The sequence below is a fragment of the Oryza sativa genome, chromosome 6 (assembly GCF_034140825.1).
Source record: "Oryza sativa Japonica Group chromosome 6, ASM3414082v1".
Taxonomy (NCBI): domain Eukaryota; kingdom Viridiplantae; phylum Streptophyta; class Magnoliopsida; order Poales; family Poaceae; genus Oryza; species Oryza sativa.
In genome coordinates this window covers 6,950,176-6,968,851 of record NC_089040.1, presented here as the reverse complement: position 1 = coordinate 6,968,851, position 18,676 = coordinate 6,950,176, and the positions used below count along the sequence as shown (strand labels likewise).

General features: G+C 45.4%; 4 protein-coding genes, 2 long non-coding RNA genes and 4 other non-coding genes across 10 annotated transcripts; 3 read left to right on the top strand and 7 right to left on the bottom strand.

Annotated features, from left to right (window-relative positions):
* The first annotated feature begins 2,215 nt into the window (after nucleotides 1–2,215).
* LOC4340573 (pentatricopeptide repeat-containing protein At5g06540) lies at nucleotides 2,216–4,266 on the top strand. Its single transcript, XM_015785506.3, has one exon. It carries the CDS (start codon nucleotides 2,263–2,265, stop codon nucleotides 4,069–4,071), a length of 1,809 nt encoding a protein of 602 aa, XP_015640992.3. The 5' UTR covers nucleotides 2,216–2,262; the 3' UTR covers nucleotides 4,072–4,266.
* On the bottom strand, nucleotides 4,136–6,549 carry LOC4340572 (protein BOBBER 1). Its single transcript, XM_015785507.3, has 6 exons — nucleotides 6,035–6,549; nucleotides 5,146–5,318; nucleotides 4,971–5,019; nucleotides 4,700–4,866; nucleotides 4,518–4,601; nucleotides 4,136–4,423 (listed from the first exon to the last, which is right to left on the bottom strand). The coding sequence occupies exons 1-6, from the start codon at nucleotides 6,447–6,449 to the stop codon at nucleotides 4,385–4,387; spliced, it is 927 nt and encodes a 308-aa protein (XP_015640993.1). The 5' UTR covers nucleotides 6,450–6,549; the 3' UTR covers nucleotides 4,136–4,384.
* A 2,014-nt stretch (nucleotides 6,550–8,563) lies between these two features.
* Nucleotides 8,564–10,981, top strand: LOC107277681 (pentatricopeptide repeat-containing protein At5g15300). The gene is made up of 2 exons (XM_015788161.3): nucleotides 8,564–10,557; nucleotides 10,691–10,981. The coding sequence occupies exon 1, from the start codon at nucleotides 8,634–8,636 to the stop codon at nucleotides 10,185–10,187; it is 1,554 nt and encodes a 517-aa protein (XP_015643647.1). The 5' UTR covers nucleotides 8,564–8,633; the 3' UTR covers nucleotides 10,188–10,557; nucleotides 10,691–10,981.
* Nucleotides 10,649–12,009, bottom strand: LOC9272689 (casparian strip membrane protein 3). The gene is made up of 3 exons (XM_015788162.3): nucleotides 11,449–12,009; nucleotides 11,229–11,352; nucleotides 10,649–11,068 (listed from the first exon to the last, which is right to left on the bottom strand). Exons 1-3 carry the CDS (start codon nucleotides 11,661–11,663, stop codon nucleotides 10,853–10,855), a joined length of 555 nt encoding a protein of 184 aa, XP_015643648.1. The 5' UTR covers nucleotides 11,664–12,009; the 3' UTR covers nucleotides 10,649–10,852.
* Nucleotides 11,520–12,143, top strand: LOC107281428 (uncharacterized). Its single transcript, XR_010742218.1, has 3 exons — nucleotides 11,520–11,664; nucleotides 11,767–11,855; nucleotides 12,003–12,143. It is a non-coding gene; the product is annotated as an uncharacterized lncRNA (long non-coding RNA).
* A 1,238-nt stretch (nucleotides 12,144–13,381) lies between these two features.
* Nucleotides 13,382–17,348, bottom strand: LOC136351185 (uncharacterized). The gene is made up of 2 exons (XR_010742217.1): nucleotides 17,187–17,348; nucleotides 13,382–15,816 (listed from the first exon to the last, which is right to left on the bottom strand). It is a non-coding gene; the product is annotated as an uncharacterized lncRNA (long non-coding RNA).
* LOC112939502 (small nucleolar RNA R44/J54/Z268 family) lies at nucleotides 14,690–14,793 on the bottom strand. Its single transcript, XR_003243216.1, has one exon. It is a non-coding gene; the product is annotated as a small nucleolar RNA R44/J54/Z268 family (small nucleolar RNA).
* Nucleotides 15,461–15,564, bottom strand: LOC112939503 (small nucleolar RNA R44/J54/Z268 family). The gene has a single exon (XR_003243217.1). It is a non-coding gene; the product is annotated as a small nucleolar RNA R44/J54/Z268 family (small nucleolar RNA).
* Nucleotides 16,204–16,276, bottom strand: LOC112939500 (small nucleolar RNA Z267). The gene has a single exon (XR_003243213.1). It is a non-coding gene; the product is annotated as a small nucleolar RNA Z267 (small nucleolar RNA).
* Nucleotides 16,375–16,479, bottom strand: LOC112939504 (small nucleolar RNA R44/J54/Z268 family). Its single transcript, XR_003243218.1, has one exon. It is a non-coding gene; the product is annotated as a small nucleolar RNA R44/J54/Z268 family (small nucleolar RNA).
* Nucleotides 17,349–18,676: the final 1,328 nt, after the last annotated feature.

Sequence of the window (18,676 nt, the reverse complement as noted above, 5' to 3'; positions counted from 1 at the left end):
TTTAAATAGAAATGCAAGTGCAAAATAGAGGGTTGCAAAACACATGAAAAACATATGAAATGAATGACTATTTCATTGGGCCGCAGGAAAAACACGGGAATTTGAGAAGAGATAAAGACTCAAAGCATTCTTTCCATGAGATTCTACCTCATATTAAATTTCCTCTAAAACTTGTATGAAAAGAGACATTCCATAAGAATTGTTCATTTATTTGATTAAAAGGGCTATGTAGGAAAAATTCCTATAGTAATGAAATCATCTAAAATTCCTATGAATTTCCTTTGAATCAAAGGGGGCCTAAGGCCCCTTTCATTCATATGATTGGCAAAGGATTTTCATAGGATTCAAATTCCTATGGATTTTTTCCTACATGTCCCTTTGATTCATAGGAATGAAAAAAAAAACTTTTCATAGGATTGCATTACTATGCTTCACATCTCATAGGAAAAGTAGCAAGAGGTGTGATTTATTTGTGAATTTTCCTTTGTTTTTCCATGGCATTATCAAAGGACTCGTATTATCTTTCCTATGTTTATTGATTCCTGTAGGATTTGAGAAGGATTTGAGAAGGACTTGTATTGTCTAGGTGTGATCTACTTCAGTTCTTGCGCTTTTCCTATATCTGTTTTTTCCTATCATGCAAATCAAAGGAGCCCTAAAATGTGTAACTTTGAGGTCCAAATGTCCCTAATTAGCATATATGCCTTTATGAAGATAAATCAAGTGTGGAGCTCGATATCTAAATTTCAGCTGACAACAAAATGTATTGTTATTTTAGAGCAGTTTGTGTTCCTAGTGTATACCTTTTCTTTTCATCCGAAAGATTTTCCATCTAAAAAACTTCCATATAAAAAGTGTGTATTTGCAACACGGCTGGGCTCAATAGTAATTTCGAACAACCACTACATGATGCGCCCTTCAACCTAACTTTCCACGAAGGGACTTTTAGGCTCAGATTATGTGTCAAAATAGACAAATATACGCTGATCAAGGATATTTAGACTTTAGAACTTAAGTAGAACCATTTACATATTTAGAGACATAGATCTATGTGTCAAAATAGGCAAATATAATTAGAAGACACTAACAGAGAAGAGTCAAAGGATGACACAGAAGGAGACGTAGGCAACAGGTGGAGGACCATCCATCAGAGATACAATCGATGATGGTGAGTTGAAGGAGATGAAGAAATAGAAGATTTCAAATCCAGTCGCAATCATTTGCTTCGCTCCCGTTACGACTGAGGGGGAATGTTAGAAGTATAATATGTTAGTTAGAGATAAGAGTCAAATACAAATTATAGAGATAAGATATATCCTAGAGATAGAATCCTACAGATAAGATAGAGTCCTAGAGATAGAATCCTAGAGATAAATCTACTCTTACTTATATTGTACTCCAAGTCTCTATCTCCTATATATGTACTCCTATATATACTCCATGAGAGGGTCGATGTAATACATCAGAAAACGCCAAAATACAATAATTAGATTTTCCACAGACACCACAAGCCAATTATACTTAAGTGGTTGTCACATGGATGGAGTCTAAGAGAGGTAGGGGAGTGTTTATGTAGAATTGGGCACAAGAGTTAGAATGGGAAGACGAAGAAATTTTGTAGGATGAAATCATATCCACGAAACCATTTTGAAGCAAAGTGAATTCCTAACATAGGAGTAGATCTTCAGAGTTACTGAGGGGTATGGACACCATGAGCAGCAAAATTTAGGGGTTCCCAAACATTACCAAACCTCCTTGCCAAACCTAGCTAGATATGTAACTTATAAATTGATGGCCACACCTTAGACAAGGTTTGACTAAAAGATGGGTGTATCACATGTGGGCCTTTGAATTAAAAAAATGTAGCATATCACAATTTTAAAAGTGAAACAAACAAATGTCTTAAAAAGTATGACAAGGTTTGGTAAAGTGAGTAAGTGAACCAAACATTCCCTTATACTTGCCTTATCGAATTAACACAAATATCGACTCCATTAAAACATGGAACAATAGAATTATCGACCTTTCCCAACTTTGTTAAGACGATGCCTATGATGCCTATATCATGATTGTTATAATATTTTAACTTTTTATTGTAAGGTTTGTCTGCGTTTTTTTTTTTGCCATGAAAATTTGTATCCTCTCCTACTTCCGATGGAAATGAAATTAGGATATTCCTTCGTTAAACCTTGGCCCATAGCTAAAAATCGACCTTATCACTGGCAGCTCGTGTCATCTTCTCCAAGCTCTCGTCCTCCACCAATGTCGGCCACCACCACCGCGCCGTCCCCGACCCCGATCCCCATCACCACCATCGCCGAGCTGAGGCAGCACCACTCCCAGCTCGTCCGCCTCGGCCTCGCCTCCCACCCGCCCCACGCGCGCCGCCTCCTCGCCTTCCTCGCCCGCGACCCCGCCCACCTCCCCTACGCCGCGCGCCTCCTCGCCCACCACCCGGACCCCCGCCCCGCCCTCCTCAACCCGCTCTTCGCCTCCCTCCCGCCGCGCGCCGCCGCGTCGCTCCTCGCCCTCATGCTCTCCCTCCCGCTCCTCCCCGACCACTTCACCTTCCCCCGCCTCCTCCCCGCCGCGCCGCTCCCGCTCGCCGCCCAGCTCCACGCGCTCCTCCTCAAGCTCAACCTCCACTCCCACGCCCACTCGCTCAACGCGCTCCTCGCCGCCTACCTCGCCGCCGCGCGCCCCGACCTCGCCCGCGTGCTCTTCCGCACCAGCGGCGGCGGCGCGCTCGACGTCGTGTCGTGGACGACAATGGTGGGCGGGCTGTGCAGGCTCGGCCTCGTGGACGATGCGCGGGAGGTGTTCGATGCGATGCCCGCGAGGAACCTGGTCTCCTGGAACTCCATGATCTCGGGCTACGTCAAGGCCGACCGGTTCTTGGATGCGTTGGAGGTGTTCGACGAAATGCGGGCGCTGGGAGTGGAGGGGAACGGGTTTGTGGCGACGAGCGCGCTGGTGGCTTGCACGGGCGCGGGCGCGCTGGGTCGCGGTAGGGAGATATACAGGTGGGTGGAGCAGAGCGGGATCGAGGTGGACGCCAAGCTGGCGACGGCGGTGGTCGACATGTACTGCAAGTGCGGGTGCGTCGACGAGGCATGGGGCGTGTTCGACTCGCTGCCGGCGAGGGGGCTCACGACGTGGAACTGCATGATCGGCGGGTTCGCGGTGCACGGGAGGTGCGACGACGCGCTCGAGCTATTCCACCAAATGGAGGCCGCAGGCGTGGCGCCCGACGACGTCACGCTGCTGAACGTGCTCACGGCGTGCGCGCACGCCGGCGAGGTCAGCGAAGGCCGCCGCTACCTCAACCACATCGTGTCTCGCCACGGCATCGAGCCCAAGGGAGAGCACTACGGCTGCATGGTCGACCTGTTCGGGAGAGCAGGCCAGCTAGACGAAGCCAAGAAGGTGATCGACGAAATGCCAATGGATCCCGACCTCGCCGTCCTCGGCGCGCTCCTCGGCGCATGCAAGATCCACGGCGACGTCGACCTCGGCGAGGCGATCGGGTGGCGCGTCATAGACCTCGACCCGGACAACAGCGGCCGCTACGTGCTCCTCGCAAACCTGCTCGCCGGCGCCGGCCGGTGGGACGAGGTGGGCAAGGTCCGGCGGCTGATGGACGAGCGGAACGTGAGCAAGGAGGCCGGGCGGTCGGTGATCGAGGTCGACGGCGAGGCCTGCGAGTTCCGGTGCGGGAACCTGCGCCACCCACAGGCTCGGGAGATCTACGCCATGGCCGTGGACATGGTGAGCAGGATCCGGGCCGAGGGGTACGTGCCGGACACCGGCGAGGCGCTGCACGACGTCGCCGAGGAAGACAAGGAGGCGGCGCTGCTGTGCCACAGCGAGAAGCTCGCGATCGCCTTCGGGCTGCTGCGCGCGAGGCCGCGCGAGACGCTGCGAATCACCAAGAACTTGAGAGTTTGTAGGGATTGCCACGAGGCGACCAAGTACGTGTCTCGCGTGTTTGGGCGTGAGATCGTGGTTAGGGACAGGAGCCGGTTCCATCATTTCAAGGATGGCATGTGTTCGTGTAAAGATTACTGGTAAGAAAAATAGACGTGATGATGCAGAGAAATTCTTTACAAGCAATCGATTCACAAATAGAGGTCACTGGGGTGCAACTGATTTTACTATCCATTCAAAGGTTCAGGAAACAGCACGGATTCACGTTTCTGAAGAACACAAAATTCACAAAATGACGTGAGGCCAATCACCTCACGGCTAAACCCGTAAACCATCCATCGACAGACACTACCCGTAAACCATCCATCGACAGACACTAAGAACGAGATGAAATGTAGTTCTCCATTCAGCATCTCCAACCTTCTCCATACTGCTGGTCACTCTCGATTTATAAGTTCTAAGCTATTTTTGCATTGGAGAAGTCCATCTCCGGGTGCTGTAACAAAAAAAAAGTTCAGTCAGGTAACTGAAGCGTAATAGGCGGTTAACGAAATAATGCATACACAGTTTGATCATCTGCTGCGAATTACCTGAGCCATGAATTTCTTGAGCATGTCTTGCTTCTGCATTTCATCACTTGTTGGAAGACCCATCTGCTTCTGGCGTTGATCAAACTGCACAATAGAGGAAAAATATTTAGCTCACCATGCTTTGTACAATTGTGAAGTTCTCTAGCTCAGATTGTTTATGGATCAAGGATTGCTCAACTTACCATCATCTTCTCCACAGTTTGTCGAGTCTCTGGATCCAAATCAGCGAGTTTGCTGTTCTCCGGTTCCACCTTCTGTGTATCAACTTCAGGGTCACCCTTCACTACGGATTTCCACCACTCCATTTGATTTTGCTTTGTCAGCAAAATGGACAGCGATTTTCCATCCTCTGAAGATATTATCAGAATCAAATGATTTTTTTGTCAGTAATGAACTAAGGTGAGAGTATTTTAAAAGGTCACTTCGTAAAAGTGAAGGACTTGTATCATATACCTATGCTCCAGAAGCAGTCATCAACTTTGACTGGTTTGAAAAGCTCACCCTGTCCAGAAAGAGCCACAATTAGACAATTAGAACACCACATATCAGATTCAGAGAAAATGTGCTTTTTTCCCAAAACAAATGCATTCACAAGAAAAATCATCAGTTTATAGTAGTTGGTACTTACATCAATGATAGGAGGCTGGCCCTTCAGCCCAACCTTCAGATGGTTCTTCTTAATATCACAGACGACAAACCTTGACTTCGTTCCTTGAGGAACAGGTACGGTGATGGTAACCTCTGGCAATTGCTGAATCCAAGAGTACTTCTCCAAATCAAGACCATTGCCAGCATTTGGTTCTGTTTCATAGAAGAGGATTATGTTAGACGCCAATCAATTGATCTCCAAAAATTGGGGCAAATTATTTCGCCAATAGGCAAATGAAAGGACTACTACAGGTAAGATTACATGGTTATATCAAATTAAGTTCAGTTGTTTCTCGGGATATAGCATAGCACAAAACCAACTTTCTGCAAGCCCCATCAATTGAGCAAACCAAAGTAAAATTCATCCAGATTGAAATTGGCCTTCAAATCTAATGGAAACAGATACCTTTGTTCTGCATCAATTTGACAATTGCAATGGGAATTTACTTATAATAAATAATGAATACATGAAGTTTATTCTAATTCCTAAATACTACTCCGTATGCACCAGTATTGTTTTACCCAGAGGTAATCAGCAGCAAATAGCTAAGCAGCAAATCCATCTTCCAACTACGAAGTATACCTATGTTATTTTTAGAAAACTAAGTATGTTGTGAGGAATAGATCATATAAACCAATATTAGCCTTAATCAAGAGTTCTATAGAGACAAAAAGAACCTACCGCAGTAGCAGACAGAAATTAAGGTACTAAAACAACAAAAAAAAGTTTGTATTAGCATCACGCAAATAATCAAGATCCCTAAATCCCTGACAAGCAAAGTCATCAATATCTAAAGCACATTTAGCATCAAAACCCTAAAACTCAGCAGTATTAACAATTGCAGGGGGCATGGGAACAGAGTACTTACTCCTCACGTTGCCCTCCTCCTTCTTGTCCACCTCCATGCTATCCTTCCCCGCCGAGCTCTCCGGCTTCGGCTCCGCGGGCGCCTTCGCCTTCCTCTCGGCCTCGGCCGCCTTCCTCTCCGCCTCCTCCGCCTTCCTCTTGGCCTCCCTCGCCTTCCTCTCCTCCGCCTCCACCACCGCCCTCGCCGCCGACGCCATCGATGTGACCCTGCTCACCGCGGAGGGGTCGCGGAACAGGTCGGACCGCCGCCTCGCCACGTCGATTGCCGCCTGGAGGAAGGGGATCGCGCCGCCCCTCCGCTCCAGCTCCGCCGCGAGGACCTCGTCGCCGCTCCCCGCCGCCGCCGCCACCGAAGCCGGTTGCTGCTGCTGCCGCGGCGGAGCCTCTTCCTCCTGGAAGTCGGAGATGATCGCCATGTGCTTCCGCCGCCGCCGCCGCCGCCTCCTCTTCTCTCTCGCTCTCCTCTAGGGTTTTCGAGAAGGAATTCTTGGGGATCTCAGATTCGCGAGGGTTTTCGAGGGAGAGGAAACTTGGGGCTTTGGACTTCGCTTATAAGGGCCTGATTGGTCTAGAAGTTTCCGGAGGTGTGTAAGGCCCTTAGGGTGGATGACAGGTGGGACCGAGGATTACAAATAAGACCCCGATTTCCCTGTTTCCTTGTAATTCCAAGTCCAAATTCTACACGAGTTTGTATTTAACAATGCTTGGGACTGGATTTCCATCTTTTCTAGTAGTATTTCGAAGTCCAAATTCTACTAGAATTGTATTCAGCCGTGCAAGTTTTGGTGTTTGAACAAACAAAAAAAAAGTAACCTAAATTTGGGAAAAGGTTCAAATTCTACTCGAGTTTTGTATTTAATCGTGCAAGTTTGGGTGTTTGAATCAAAACAAAAGTAATTAAAATTTGGGAAATTTTAAGGAAAAACTGTTGACAAGCCTTGCAAAAATACATGAAGCAATTGAAAATAATTTATAAATAAACCTTTTAATTTATGTTTTATGGTGAATTAAGAGCTAATGCTGAATAGTAGCATTAAAAAAATCAAAACTAATTTTGAAATTATATTTTAAAATTTTAGTTTTAGCTTCAATTAATAAGCCAATAAGTACATAATGGAGTTGTTAGAAAACGTTGTTCAATATAACTAAGCATCCCTCCCAAAGGAAGAAAAAAAAAAGAAAGGTCCACAATAGGGGACAAACATCTTCTTTTCTTGTGAAGTGAGCGTAGCTTAAGTTTGTTTGTTAGGCTATTCACAATGCTTCACGCTGGAGCGTTCCTTCATCCCACCACGTAGACTTCATGATGTCGTGGAGGAGAGAAGGTGTGGACCCTTGCACCTTTGCAGAACTTTTTGTTCCTCAACGAAGAGGCAAGTTCCTTGTCTGAAAAACATGAAAAAGGCACAAGTAAAGCTGAAAAAGCCGTTCGCCATGCCAGTCCCTCGCCACATACAGCCGCTGCACATGAGCTTGACGGCGACTGCAGCCTCCCACTCCGTGTCGTTGTCGGGGAGCTCTTGGACTCGATTTGTGCCGCCGAGATCCATCTCTACCCTCGCCGCCTCGAGCTAGGCGGCTGCAGCCTACCACTCCGCGCCACCGCCGGAGAGCTCGTCGACCCGATTTGCGCCGCCAAGATCGACCTCCGCCCTCGCCGCCCAGTGCCAGGCCAAATCCGGAGCTCGTGGCTGCAGAAGGGAAGAGGATGTCATCGCCGCTCCGCCCAGCATCGAGCTCCATGCCGCCGGAAGTGGAGAGGCGTTGACAGGGAGAAGCTGCTGGCAGGGAGAAGGGAGAGGCTGCCGGCGAGGAGAGGGCAGAGGCCACTGGCGGGGAGAGTTCGTTGCAGAGCGGAGTGGGGGGCGGAGGTGGTGGAGTTCGTCACCGGTGAACTCGCCAAGGTGGGGGTGTAGGGGAATGGGAGGGGGTTTTGGGGGTGGATGAGGTGGTGGGGTTAGGGGGTGGGATTTATATTTTTCTCTCAAATTTAGGGTGGTTAGTGTAAAATTTGGACTTATTTGTAAATTGAAAAAATATGAGGGCTGAAATCGTAAGGGGCAGGGCTGAAACGAAAAACTGAAGTCACTCACGAGGCTCTTTGCACTGTGGGAATGCCAAAATTAGGATCCGTGTCTTTAGTCTATGTGGCATCTTGTGGTTTCTTGGTTGAGTGGCTTGCACTTTGAGTGTCCTTATGGTAGAACCAACCTATCTAGATTATCCTAGATTTAACACACACACCCAGGTTCAAATCCTACATTTGATACAGGTGCTCGCATTTATGGCTAATTATTCTTTCAATGATACATGTGGTGACTTCGTCAATCTGAATACACAGTTTTTCGGAGATGCTTATAACGATAGGGTGTGCATGTGTATATTCATAGGGATGAGTGTGCGTGTGTGTTTATAGATATGAGTGTGCTCGTATTGTTAGCCTATGCCTTTGTGCTATGTTTCTAAAAAAAAAAGAACATATTCTTTTAATTCAATCTATACAAATTTCATCTTGAGACGTCACTAAGTCGTCAAACCAAGCCAGCCATCTCGTTTCTCTTCTCCTTCAACGACAGGACTAACCAACAACGATACACGCCATGATCCGGAAGGGCTCGGCGCGTCTGAGCCCGCGCGCCGTGAGGCAAATCCACGGCCACCTGGTCGTCGGAGGCATCGCCGCCGCGCGTCTCCAGCATCTCCGGGAGCTCCTGCTCTCCTGCGTCGCCACGTTCCGCGGCAGAATGGGCTACGCCCGCAAGGTGTTCGACGGAATCCCCCGCCCGGACCTCTTCATGCACAACGCCATGGTGCGCGGGTACGCGCACGCCGGCGCGCCCGGAGATGCGTTCGCGGTGTACCGGCGGATGACGGAGGCTTCCCGCCTGCGGCCCGACGCGTTCACCTTCTGCTACCTGCTGCGGGCGTGCGCCGGCCTGCCGGGTTCTCGCGCCGGGCGCCAGGTCCATGGCGCGGTCGTGAAGCTGGGATTCTTGAAGGACGCCTACGTGAGGAATGCGCTCATCAACATGTTTGCCAAGTGCGGGGATCTGAGGGTTGCCAGCGTGCTCCTTGACGAGGCCGGCGAGGGGGATGTTGTGGCGTGGTCGGCTGTGATAGCGGGGCATGCGGCGAGAGGTGACATGGCTGCTGCACGGAAGATGTTTGATGAATGTACGCACAAGGACATAGTTTGTTGGAACGTGATGCTGGGCGCATATGCAAAGCATGGAGAGATGGAGAATGCGAGGGAGCTGTTCGACCGTGCGCCTGAAAAGGATGTGGTTTCGTGGAACACCATAATCACTGGGTACGCCGCGCAAGGGATGCTGAAACATGCGTTGGAGGTGTTCGATGAGATGAGGGCAGCAGGGTGGACACCTGATGAAGCGACTATTGTTAGCTTGTTGTCATGCTGCGCGAACACGGGGTTGCTCGACGCAGGGAGGATGATACATCATCAGTTGCACTTGGAACGGCGGCCATGGATAAGCATTGTTGTTGGAAATGCATTGGTATCAATGTATGCAAAGTGTGGCGATTTACATACTGCAGTCGAAGGCTTTAACACGATGAAGGATACGGATGTTTGGACATGGAACTCAGTCATAGGAGGACTGGCCTTCCATGGACAAGCAGAACAATCTGTCCGATTCTTCAAGAAAATGCTCGAGAAGAGAATACACCCAAATGAGATTTCTTTCCTATGTGTACTTGGTGCATGCAGCCATGCTGGATTAGTTGAAGATGGTCAGAAATTTTTCTATCTGATGAAAGACAGGTATGGAATTGAGCCCAATGCGAGGCATTACAGTTGCATAGTAGACATGCTTGGGCGTGCAGGCTTACTAGATGAAGCATATGCGATTGTGAGCAACATGAGGTGTGAACCAAGTGCGGTCGTATGGAGGACATTGCTTGGGGCCTGCAGAACCCATGGCAATATGACCCTAGGCAAGCTTGTGAGGGAGAAGCTTCTAAACATGAATGAAGATGCAAGTGCTGACTATGTTCTGCTCTCGGGAATTTATGCCTCATCTGGTGAATGGTTGGGGGTGGAGACAGAGCGGAGGTCAATGGATAGAAGAGGGATAAGAAAAGCTGCTGGTTATGCTCAAATTGACCGTAAACCTGCTGGTCTTTCTGCACCGTGATTACTGTATATTATATGGAGTTGCATGCAAACAGTACATCAAATTCAAAACTACCGAACAAAGTATCGTCAGCAATGAACATGAATGAGGATGAGAGTAGCAACTACATGCTGCTCTGGTATTTACACATCAAAGGGTGGAGACGGAGCAGAGGTTAACAGATATTCAGGATGACAGAATAAACTAAGTGTTCAACACTGATATGAAGTGAAGTGGATAATCTCACTGCATCAAAGAAGAAGATAACTTGCTATTCATAAGATCCCGTGACTTGGTTGTTTATACCATGTATGATCAAGCATATTCAAAACCTCTGAATCATGGTCTGATGAGCACTTAGCACCATCACTGGCTCACTGCCACTTAGCAGGTATGAATTTAATCATTTGGTGACACTTGTCACACTTTGGTAATTTGGTTGATGCAATCTAACAACAATTGTGATCGTAAGTACAACAATATTTTAAATCCATAACACCACATCTATATTTCATTTTCTGTAGCATTCATATATGAAGTGTACAATCAAGGGGATACACAAGATAGAAGAGGTTGATAGCAAGAGAAAAATAGGCACACAGATTATTACATAGGCAAGTAAGTGCAAGAACCTCGCCATAATATGATACTTCACACTACAGGAAGCAAACAGTTGGCAATTTGGTCTATCGCCTGGCTAATGCAATAGCCGAGAGGAATATGAGCAGTACCAGCACAACCATGGCTGCAAATGAGCCAATCAGGGAGCCAGAGATGCGCTCACAGAAGGAATCAAACTGCTGGCAAATAGCAAGCCAGTTTGCTCTGGCATTTCCCTTGTGTGCTAAGTACACAATAGCTGCTGCAGCAGATGCCCCCGCGGTCACCAGAGCTAGCATTGCCTTCACAAGAATCACAGGTAAGTTAACAATCTATTTGCATGCTGATGCTATTCATTCTTTACTGTATAGTTAGTAACTGTCACACTTTTATTCAGGATGAAAGAAGAAACTTAGTGTTCAAAACTGATATGCAGTAAACTGGAGAAAGTGATAATCTCACCGCATCGAAAAAGATCAAGATGAGCCTGCTATACTTAGCCCTGCTCCTAATGACGTGCACAATTGACAGTGGGAGTGAAAGGATGAGATAGGCAGAGACAATAGAGTTTGCCACCACAAAAAACCTGCCAACAAGAGATAAAAATGATCGAACCATCAGATGTCCATAAGTTATCTAAAGAAGCAATGCTATCAACTATTGAGGAGGCTTCTGCAAGTACGTGAGAGTTGGGAGATCGCTGTATTGCGCCTTGAACCGGATGAACTGGGTGAAGAAAGGCAGCGTCTGATTGGTGGTGCCCATGGCAATGGCACTCGCGAGGGTGCCAATGATCGCGACAAAGCGAAGTATAACATCGAGTATAGACACTCCTTTACTGACCCCCCTGCTCAGGGGTGCCTTTGAGGTCTCACCATGCTCCTCAGACCCTTCCATGGTGAGATTCTACAGCTCTTGAACCTGTGAAACTCAAATTGCTCAAGAGGTTTTGAATAAACCATTCCACCTTTCTCACACATATATACATGGTAATCTGCAGGTAATGTGCGTGGATTAGGTCCGTTGATGCCAGAGCAGGTGGCCGTGCAGGATTTGTGTTGATACGTACTTCCAGGAGCATTTCGGCTGGTAACTACTCCAATTGCCCCAAGTAGACCAATTGCATTGTTTCATGCAGGGTTTGTGGCCTCTTGGCCCTCTTTACACCAGTGGACTACTGAACTTCCACTGAACACGGGACTGGCTTGTGTCATGGCTATGCGTCTTGTTATGCAGGAGGCTTCAACTGAACGTTCGTTAGCTCGTTCCAACTACAAAAAAGGCATTGATACACACTGTTGCAAGTCATTTCATAAGATGCAGGGATATCTGCTATTCTGTCTGGAGCTTCTCTTTCGTTGTGAAGCAAGTTGGGTTGGTGTATTATTATTTCCTGCCCCTGCCAACTCAAAGAAACATATATGGCTACACCTACACACTCAGCTGTAATGCATAGCGCTACCACTTCCCTTTTAAGCTGAGTAGTTGCTTTTACCTCAAAAAAGACTGAGTAATTGCTCATGTGCACTGCCTTCTATCTCCTCCCAAAAGGTTGGCCCAAAGGGAGGTTGGCCCAAAGGAGCCGGATGTAATTTTGACGGTTGACGATTTTGCAGTACAATAAAAATGGTTTTGCTATCTGTCATTCAACAGATTTTTGGTAGCTATATCAGTCAGAGTAATTTTGACGGTTGACGATTTTGCAGTACAATAAAAATGGTTTTGCTATCTGTCATTCGACAGATTTTTGGTAGCTATATCAGTCAGATTTCTAAACCGTTGGATGGGTATTGAGATTGGTGCTGACCGTTGGATGTGAACTGATATTTATGCTAGCTGCAAAAACAAAAATCTCATTGTCCCGTAACCATAAAAAATAGCTACGAAGGATTTTTTTTTCCCAAAATAAGTTCACTTCTCAGTAACCATTACATCAACTGATCAAAGTTTATAAAAGTAGAAAATAATTATATTGAGAGTAGATAAAATGAAAAATAATTGCATTGGTATTTAATAATATGGGTATATTTGTTTTTATTGGTGTGTGAATGATGAAAAAGATAAATTTATTTTGGAACAAAAGGAAGTAATTACATGCAACTTACATTCAAGCTATATTATAATTATTCGATAGTTATATTATAATTGCATACTCCCTCCGTTTCGAAATGTTTGACACCGTTGACTTTTTAGCATATATTTGACCGTTCGTCTTATTCAAAAACTTTCATGAAATATGTAAAATTATATGCCTACATAAAAATATATTTAATAATGAATCAAATGATAGAAAAACAATTAATAATTACTTAATTTTTTTGAATAAGACGAACGGTCAAACATGTGCTAAAAAGTTAATGGCGTCAAACATTTCGAAACGGAGGGAGTATTAATTAAACCGTACTTATAATTGGCAGATTTTTTATTGTATTTCTGCTAAAGGTTAGAAAGACAGTCCCAATAGTCGTTCGAAAGACAGTCCCAATAAAAATGCCCAAGAGACTACTACGGCTTATTCAGCCCAGGCATTACATGTAGAGTCAGCCCAGCAAGCGTGTCACATCGCATGAGATGTTCGGACACTAATTAAAAAAAACTAATTACATTATAGAATCTATCAATAAACCGCGAGATGAATTTATTAAGCTTAATTAATCTGTCATAGCAAATTATCAAATCATAGAGCAATTAGGCTTAAAAGATTCGTCTCGCAAATTAGTTGCAACACAGGCTCTACATTGCCACACGCCTCGTCCTTGCATTGTAAATGGCCTAAAAACACAAAGCACCTGATCTGAATCTGCAACCCTTTTTGCTGCTCCTGTGAAATTTGTTGCTGCTGTCCTTCTATTAAAAATAGGAAGCACCCACAGCTCCAATATTAAATTTGGCACATCCTAAACAAAGGAGATGCAACGAACAGTTTAAATCGACCTGCAGTTAAGAGAAACTGAAAAACCAATGGCAATCAGCAACCAAGGATAGAGCTTAAATCAACTTGTGGTTAGGATAGACCCAAAGACCAATGACAATCAGCAACCAGCGTCCACAAAACCTAGCTTTGAAGTGATCAAACGACACAACATAAAATTGTTAGATCCGGGGGCATTCTGACCAGTCAAGCCTTCATATTTCTTGCATCTACAAATCTGCTTCCCGGAGCCTGCTCAGCCTAATTGGTGGAAGAATCAGAGCGAGCACAGGGGGAAAATAAGTTTTCAAAAAGGGTCAATTTGTCAAAATTTCAGCAAGCACACGGCATGACAAAAATGGCAGCCAGTGCAATTTCAACTGGAGTAGTAGTAGTACAGCATCAGCAGAAGCTGATCACCGGAGTGGCCAAGCAGGCTTCAACGAACAAGCACATTCAGATCTCCGTTCTTTAGTGCAAACACTAGTAATCATCAGGCCAGCAGATCAGAATGCCCCCAATGGCAATGCCCCAAGCACTCAAGTCCTAATCTCACACGATGAAACCAAAAGAATGAACATTTTCACAATAAATTATAAATTGTATTTTCCTAGTTGATTAGTTAGCAAATTAGCATATAATGGAGAAGTATTAGGCAGCATTACAAATTCTATGCATCATCCACCAAATCTAGTGCAAATAAATTTTACTAGGAGCATTATATGCATCCACCAAAGCCTTCATAGTACTTGCAAGATAAATCCACTAGAGTCCACCTTAGCCATCTTGGTAAAAAGATGTGTGCATATGTACGGACTTGCGATGCAATTTACAAAGAGAAAATCTAACTAATCTTTTTAAAAACAGAGGAAGTACTATATGTTTCACCAGAGGCCAAGCAAGCTTCAAAGGAGAAGCATATTTTCAAATAACCATTTTTAGTGCAAAGTAAGGTAATGGTAATCATCAGGAAGAACAGAGCATAGTGCAGGAGAATGAATAAAAAGTGACAATAGCATCAGAGATTCCCCTAGACATGAGTCATCCTGTTGCTGCATCTTGATTTGATTCAGATGCACTGCAGATGTTCTTGTCTTGCTTCTCATCATATGCTAACATCACTCATGTCATGAAATGTTAAAAATTGCAACATTAATCATGTTTTATCAATGATAAGGATCGACAGAAACTAGCAACGTTCCCAGATCCATCCAAAGTTAAAGTTGATTTTTGGAAGACAAAAACAAATGGCAGTAAACAACAGCACTGGCTGCATGCATGGAAAGCAGGCAGCACCGAAGTTTCAAAGAACCAAGATTATTAAGGAAGTACAAGGAATCTAGAGACACCATCCAATCAATCTGCCAAAGCCTTCATATTTTTTGCATCTACATGTTCCTCTCCGGAGCCCATTTAGCCTGCTTGGTGGAAGATAATCAGAGGGATATATATGTTTGTGCATGCATGTATGTCAGGGTTTATTTTCATTTAACCCTGAGAGAAAATTCAGAGGGATTATTCACATGATCAACCAAGTGGCCAAGCAGGCTTCAACGGAAAAGCTCATTCAGATCTCCGTTCTTAGTGCAAACAAGAGCAATCATCAGGCTGGAAGATCAGAACAACTTTATGTCAGCAACAAAATGCCTCGGATTAGTTACTTTTAGTTGCAAAATGCTTGTGTACATATAACACCATCATAGCCATCAAAATCGAAAACGCATCAGTGCTTCACATGGAAAGGGATGCAAAATCCAAGAAGCCATAAAAACAGATAGGAGTATTAGCATCAGAGATTCCCCTAGACAGAGTCATCATGCTATTGCGTCCCTGATTTGGATCAGGAATGCGGCAGGTGATCTTGTCCTGCTTCTCATCATATGCCAAATTCGTAGTGAAATCTTGCAAGATATGAAGACAATAAACCAAATTCACGTAGCACTAGCAAGCTGACAGCATATTAGCTGTCAAAATCAAAATTTGTCGTGGACACTGAGAAGATCATGTCATCCACATAAAACTAGAATTAACCAATTGCACTTATAACAAAGCCATGAATCCTGAAGGGGGCATTATTTAATCCGTCAGAGCCTTCATAACACTTGCGTCTACATACGCATCCCCGGAGCCTGCTTAAGCCTGCTGGGTGGAAGTGGAAGAGAATGACAATGAGAGGGACATGTGAAAATGGAACATACATCATGAAATTGATGGAATATTATGGGAAACGGAGGGAGTACAGTACTACTACATAATCCACCACATAGACCAAGCGGGCTTCGACGGAGGAGCGCATTCAGATCTCCGTTCTTACAAACATCAGTAATCATTAGGCTTGCAGATCAAGATGCCCCAACAAAGCAAGTTAACTTATAATCTCCCACAAACAAGAAAAAAAATTAAGCTTCCAAAATAAGTAAACCTCTATTCGCACAAGTTAATTGGCTACTTCATAAGCATCTTCATTTCATAGCTACTACTAGCTCACAAATGCAATGGCATCACCAACAATGGAGTAATGGAATCGGAGTGCCTCAGATTAAAATGATTTTTCATAGCTGAAAGCTCAAAATATATTTAACACCATCACAGGCAACTTTACCAGCATAAAGAACACGGAAGAAAAGGGAGAAAAAAGACAGGAGATGAAGATCACAAGACGCTCAAAGATGAAATGCAAGCGCGAAACTGACGTATCTTGCATCAGAGATTCCCCTAGACGGAGTCATCATGCTATCGCGCTCCCCGACTCGGATCGAGGGGCGCTGCAGACACCTTGTCTCGATTCTCGTCATCTGCTAATCTGCTCTACTCTAGTAAGGGAAAAAGGAAGGGAGTCATACGAATCGAGAACTAGGATGAATACCGACTATGGCATGGCATGCACGCATCAATCGGTGAACACGGAAAAACAAAAAACACCAAAACATGCCATCGATTTGGAGAAGCATCTGCAGAAACCAGATCTGAGACTGAGAAGCAAAGAATCCATCAGCCGGGGGGAAAATAGCAGAGAAACCGAACATAGAAATCACAGATCTGACAACCGGGTGCGGGCGAAGTGGCGGCGGCGGCCACTAGGAGGGAAGGAGCAGCGCGCGGGAGGGCGGGAGTATGGAAATGGCGCTAGACCTAGGGTATGGGGATGGCGCTGGCTTTGGAGGCGGCGGCGCGGAGGACGGGAGGAGGACGGTTCGCGCTGTCTTATATCTTTGTCACCGAATTCAGGCCGAAATTTCTCTTCGTCTACAAATTCGGCCCATCTATGGTGTGTTTGGTTGCCTGTATGATGCCTGGCTCGCATTGCGGATGCAGGCAATGGCGTGTTTGGTTGCCTGCACGTCCGTCCGAGCCAGGCTCAACTCGTGCAAATCACACCCCGGAGCCAGGCTCGGAGGAAACGCGGACATCGACCTTCGCTACTCAGCCAGGCTCCGTTCGTGCAGACGCGGGTGCGGGGATGCATGCGCGGATGCAAGCGCGGGGCAGGGGGCCGTGAGTCTGCTTACCTTTCTCTTCCATTTGCGTAAGCTCTCCATCTCTTCTCCTCCCCTCAAGCCATCGCCATCTAATTCGCCTCCAATCGCCTGGCTGACCACGAGCACGACGGGCTTCGAGCTTGACCGGTCCCGACGAAGCTCCTCCGGCCTCAAGCTTGGCCGGCCCTCACTAGTGGCTTATCTTCCCTCCTTGCTTCGAACGCTGCCTTCATCTTCTTGGTCGTCGCCGTCGTTGTCTTCCCTGACAGCTCAGTCATCTCCGTGCTGAATACCTGCCACTCCCTCTCAATCCCGACCAGATCTGGTGGCCAGCCTATAGATCCGGCGAGCAACCAACCGATCCAGCAGCTGCGATAGCAGGGATCCAGAGCGGCGAGCTGTGTGAGCTTCACCGACGAGCAGTGAGGCAAAGAGAGATGAGCTGTAGGGCAGAGAGCTGCTGCTCATCAACGCTTCTTTTTCCTTCTCCTTTTGTTTTTTGTTTTTTCACACTTATCCATTGACTGATGATATCAAAGTAGTATTATCAAAGTGCCTAGCACAAAAGTTTAATGTTTACCGACATAATTTTCTTTACAGCCGTTGCTTGAATTTATTTGTGCGATAAATTGTTTTTCTCTAGTTTATTGAATTTGATATGTTGATGTTTATTACAATTTACCGTATTTTAGGCTTATGCAATATGGTTTTTAGTTATATATTTGGTAAAGGTAACCTCACCCTGTAAAATTGAGGAGGTAACCACACACAATCCATACAACCAACCAAACAAAATTTCAACCCAATCATATCTCTAGTGCAAGTAACCAAACAAAATCTCATCCCAGCTAGGCTAAACTGATACAAACAACCAAATGGTTGCATGTGTATCTCCTCATCCAGGCCAAACTCAGCCTGGATGAGAGAGATGAGCCGGGCTAGAGGGATGCCCGTCATTGAATTCGGCTAGCTAATCAGGCCCATTGATAGCTCAGGCCCCGTCATTTGGCTTTTTCCCTAATAAACCAAAACGGCTTATTAGAGAATAAAAATAAAACTATAGTTTAAACTTTTATATATGTGTTCTTGATGATTTAAAAGCCAATGCTTAAAAAGAAACTATATTAAAAATATCTTAAAATCAATTTCAAAATTAAGTTTGAAAATTTAAATTTTGACTTATTCTTTGCTATTTAGACGATCGGATGGGAGCCTCAATGAATCCGATCCACCTTTGAATGAATTGGGATTATGAACAAATTGGACAGAAATCAGGCCACATAGATTACACTTTGGCCCACATATAGGCAAAGATGACGCCATGGCGCTACAGTCGCATGTTTGCTTAGTTACTAATACTAATCTCATGATCAATAATTTTCTAAAAAAAAATCTCATGATCAACAATAAAGATGCGCGCTTATGAACAATTTATTAATCTAATTAATCAATTAGTAACAGGAAAAGGGCCAGAAGCCCATTGTTACGGAAAGGACAACAGTACATGTAAGAACTTATTC

Bases quoted from the DNA above. Each gene is read 5' to 3' on its own strand.
- LOC4340573 (XM_015785506.3), top strand. From the start codon at position 2,263: ATGTCGGCCACCACCACCGCGCCGTCCCCGACCCCGATCCCCATCACC.
- LOC4340572 (XM_015785507.3), bottom strand. From the start codon at position 6,449: ATGGCGATCATCTCCGACTTCCAGGAGGAAGAGGCTCCGCCGCGGCAG. The intron at 4,867-4,970 runs GTATATGATACA...TAATATCTTCAG, and splicing joins TGACTGCTTCTGGAGCATAG to AGGATGGAAAATCGCTGTCC. The intron at 4,424-4,517 runs GTAATTCGCAGC...TTTTTGTTACAG, and splicing joins TCAAGAAATTCATGGCTCAG to CACCCGGAGATGGACTTCTC.
- LOC107277681 (XM_015788161.3), top strand. From the start codon at position 8,634: ATGATCCGGAAGGGCTCGGCGCGTCTGAGCCCGCGCGCCGTGAGGCAA.
- LOC9272689 (XM_015788162.3), bottom strand. From the start codon at position 11,663: ATGGAAGGGTCTGAGGAGCATGGTGAGACCTCAAAGGCACCCCTGAGC. The intron at 11,353-11,448 runs GTACTTGCAGAA...TCTTGTTGGCAG, and splicing joins AGCGATCTCCCAACTCTCAC to GTTTTTTGTGGTGGCAAACT. The intron at 11,069-11,228 runs GTGAGATTATCA...ATTCTTGTGAAG, and splicing joins TCTTGATCTTTTTCGATGCG to GCAATGCTAGCTCTGGTGAC.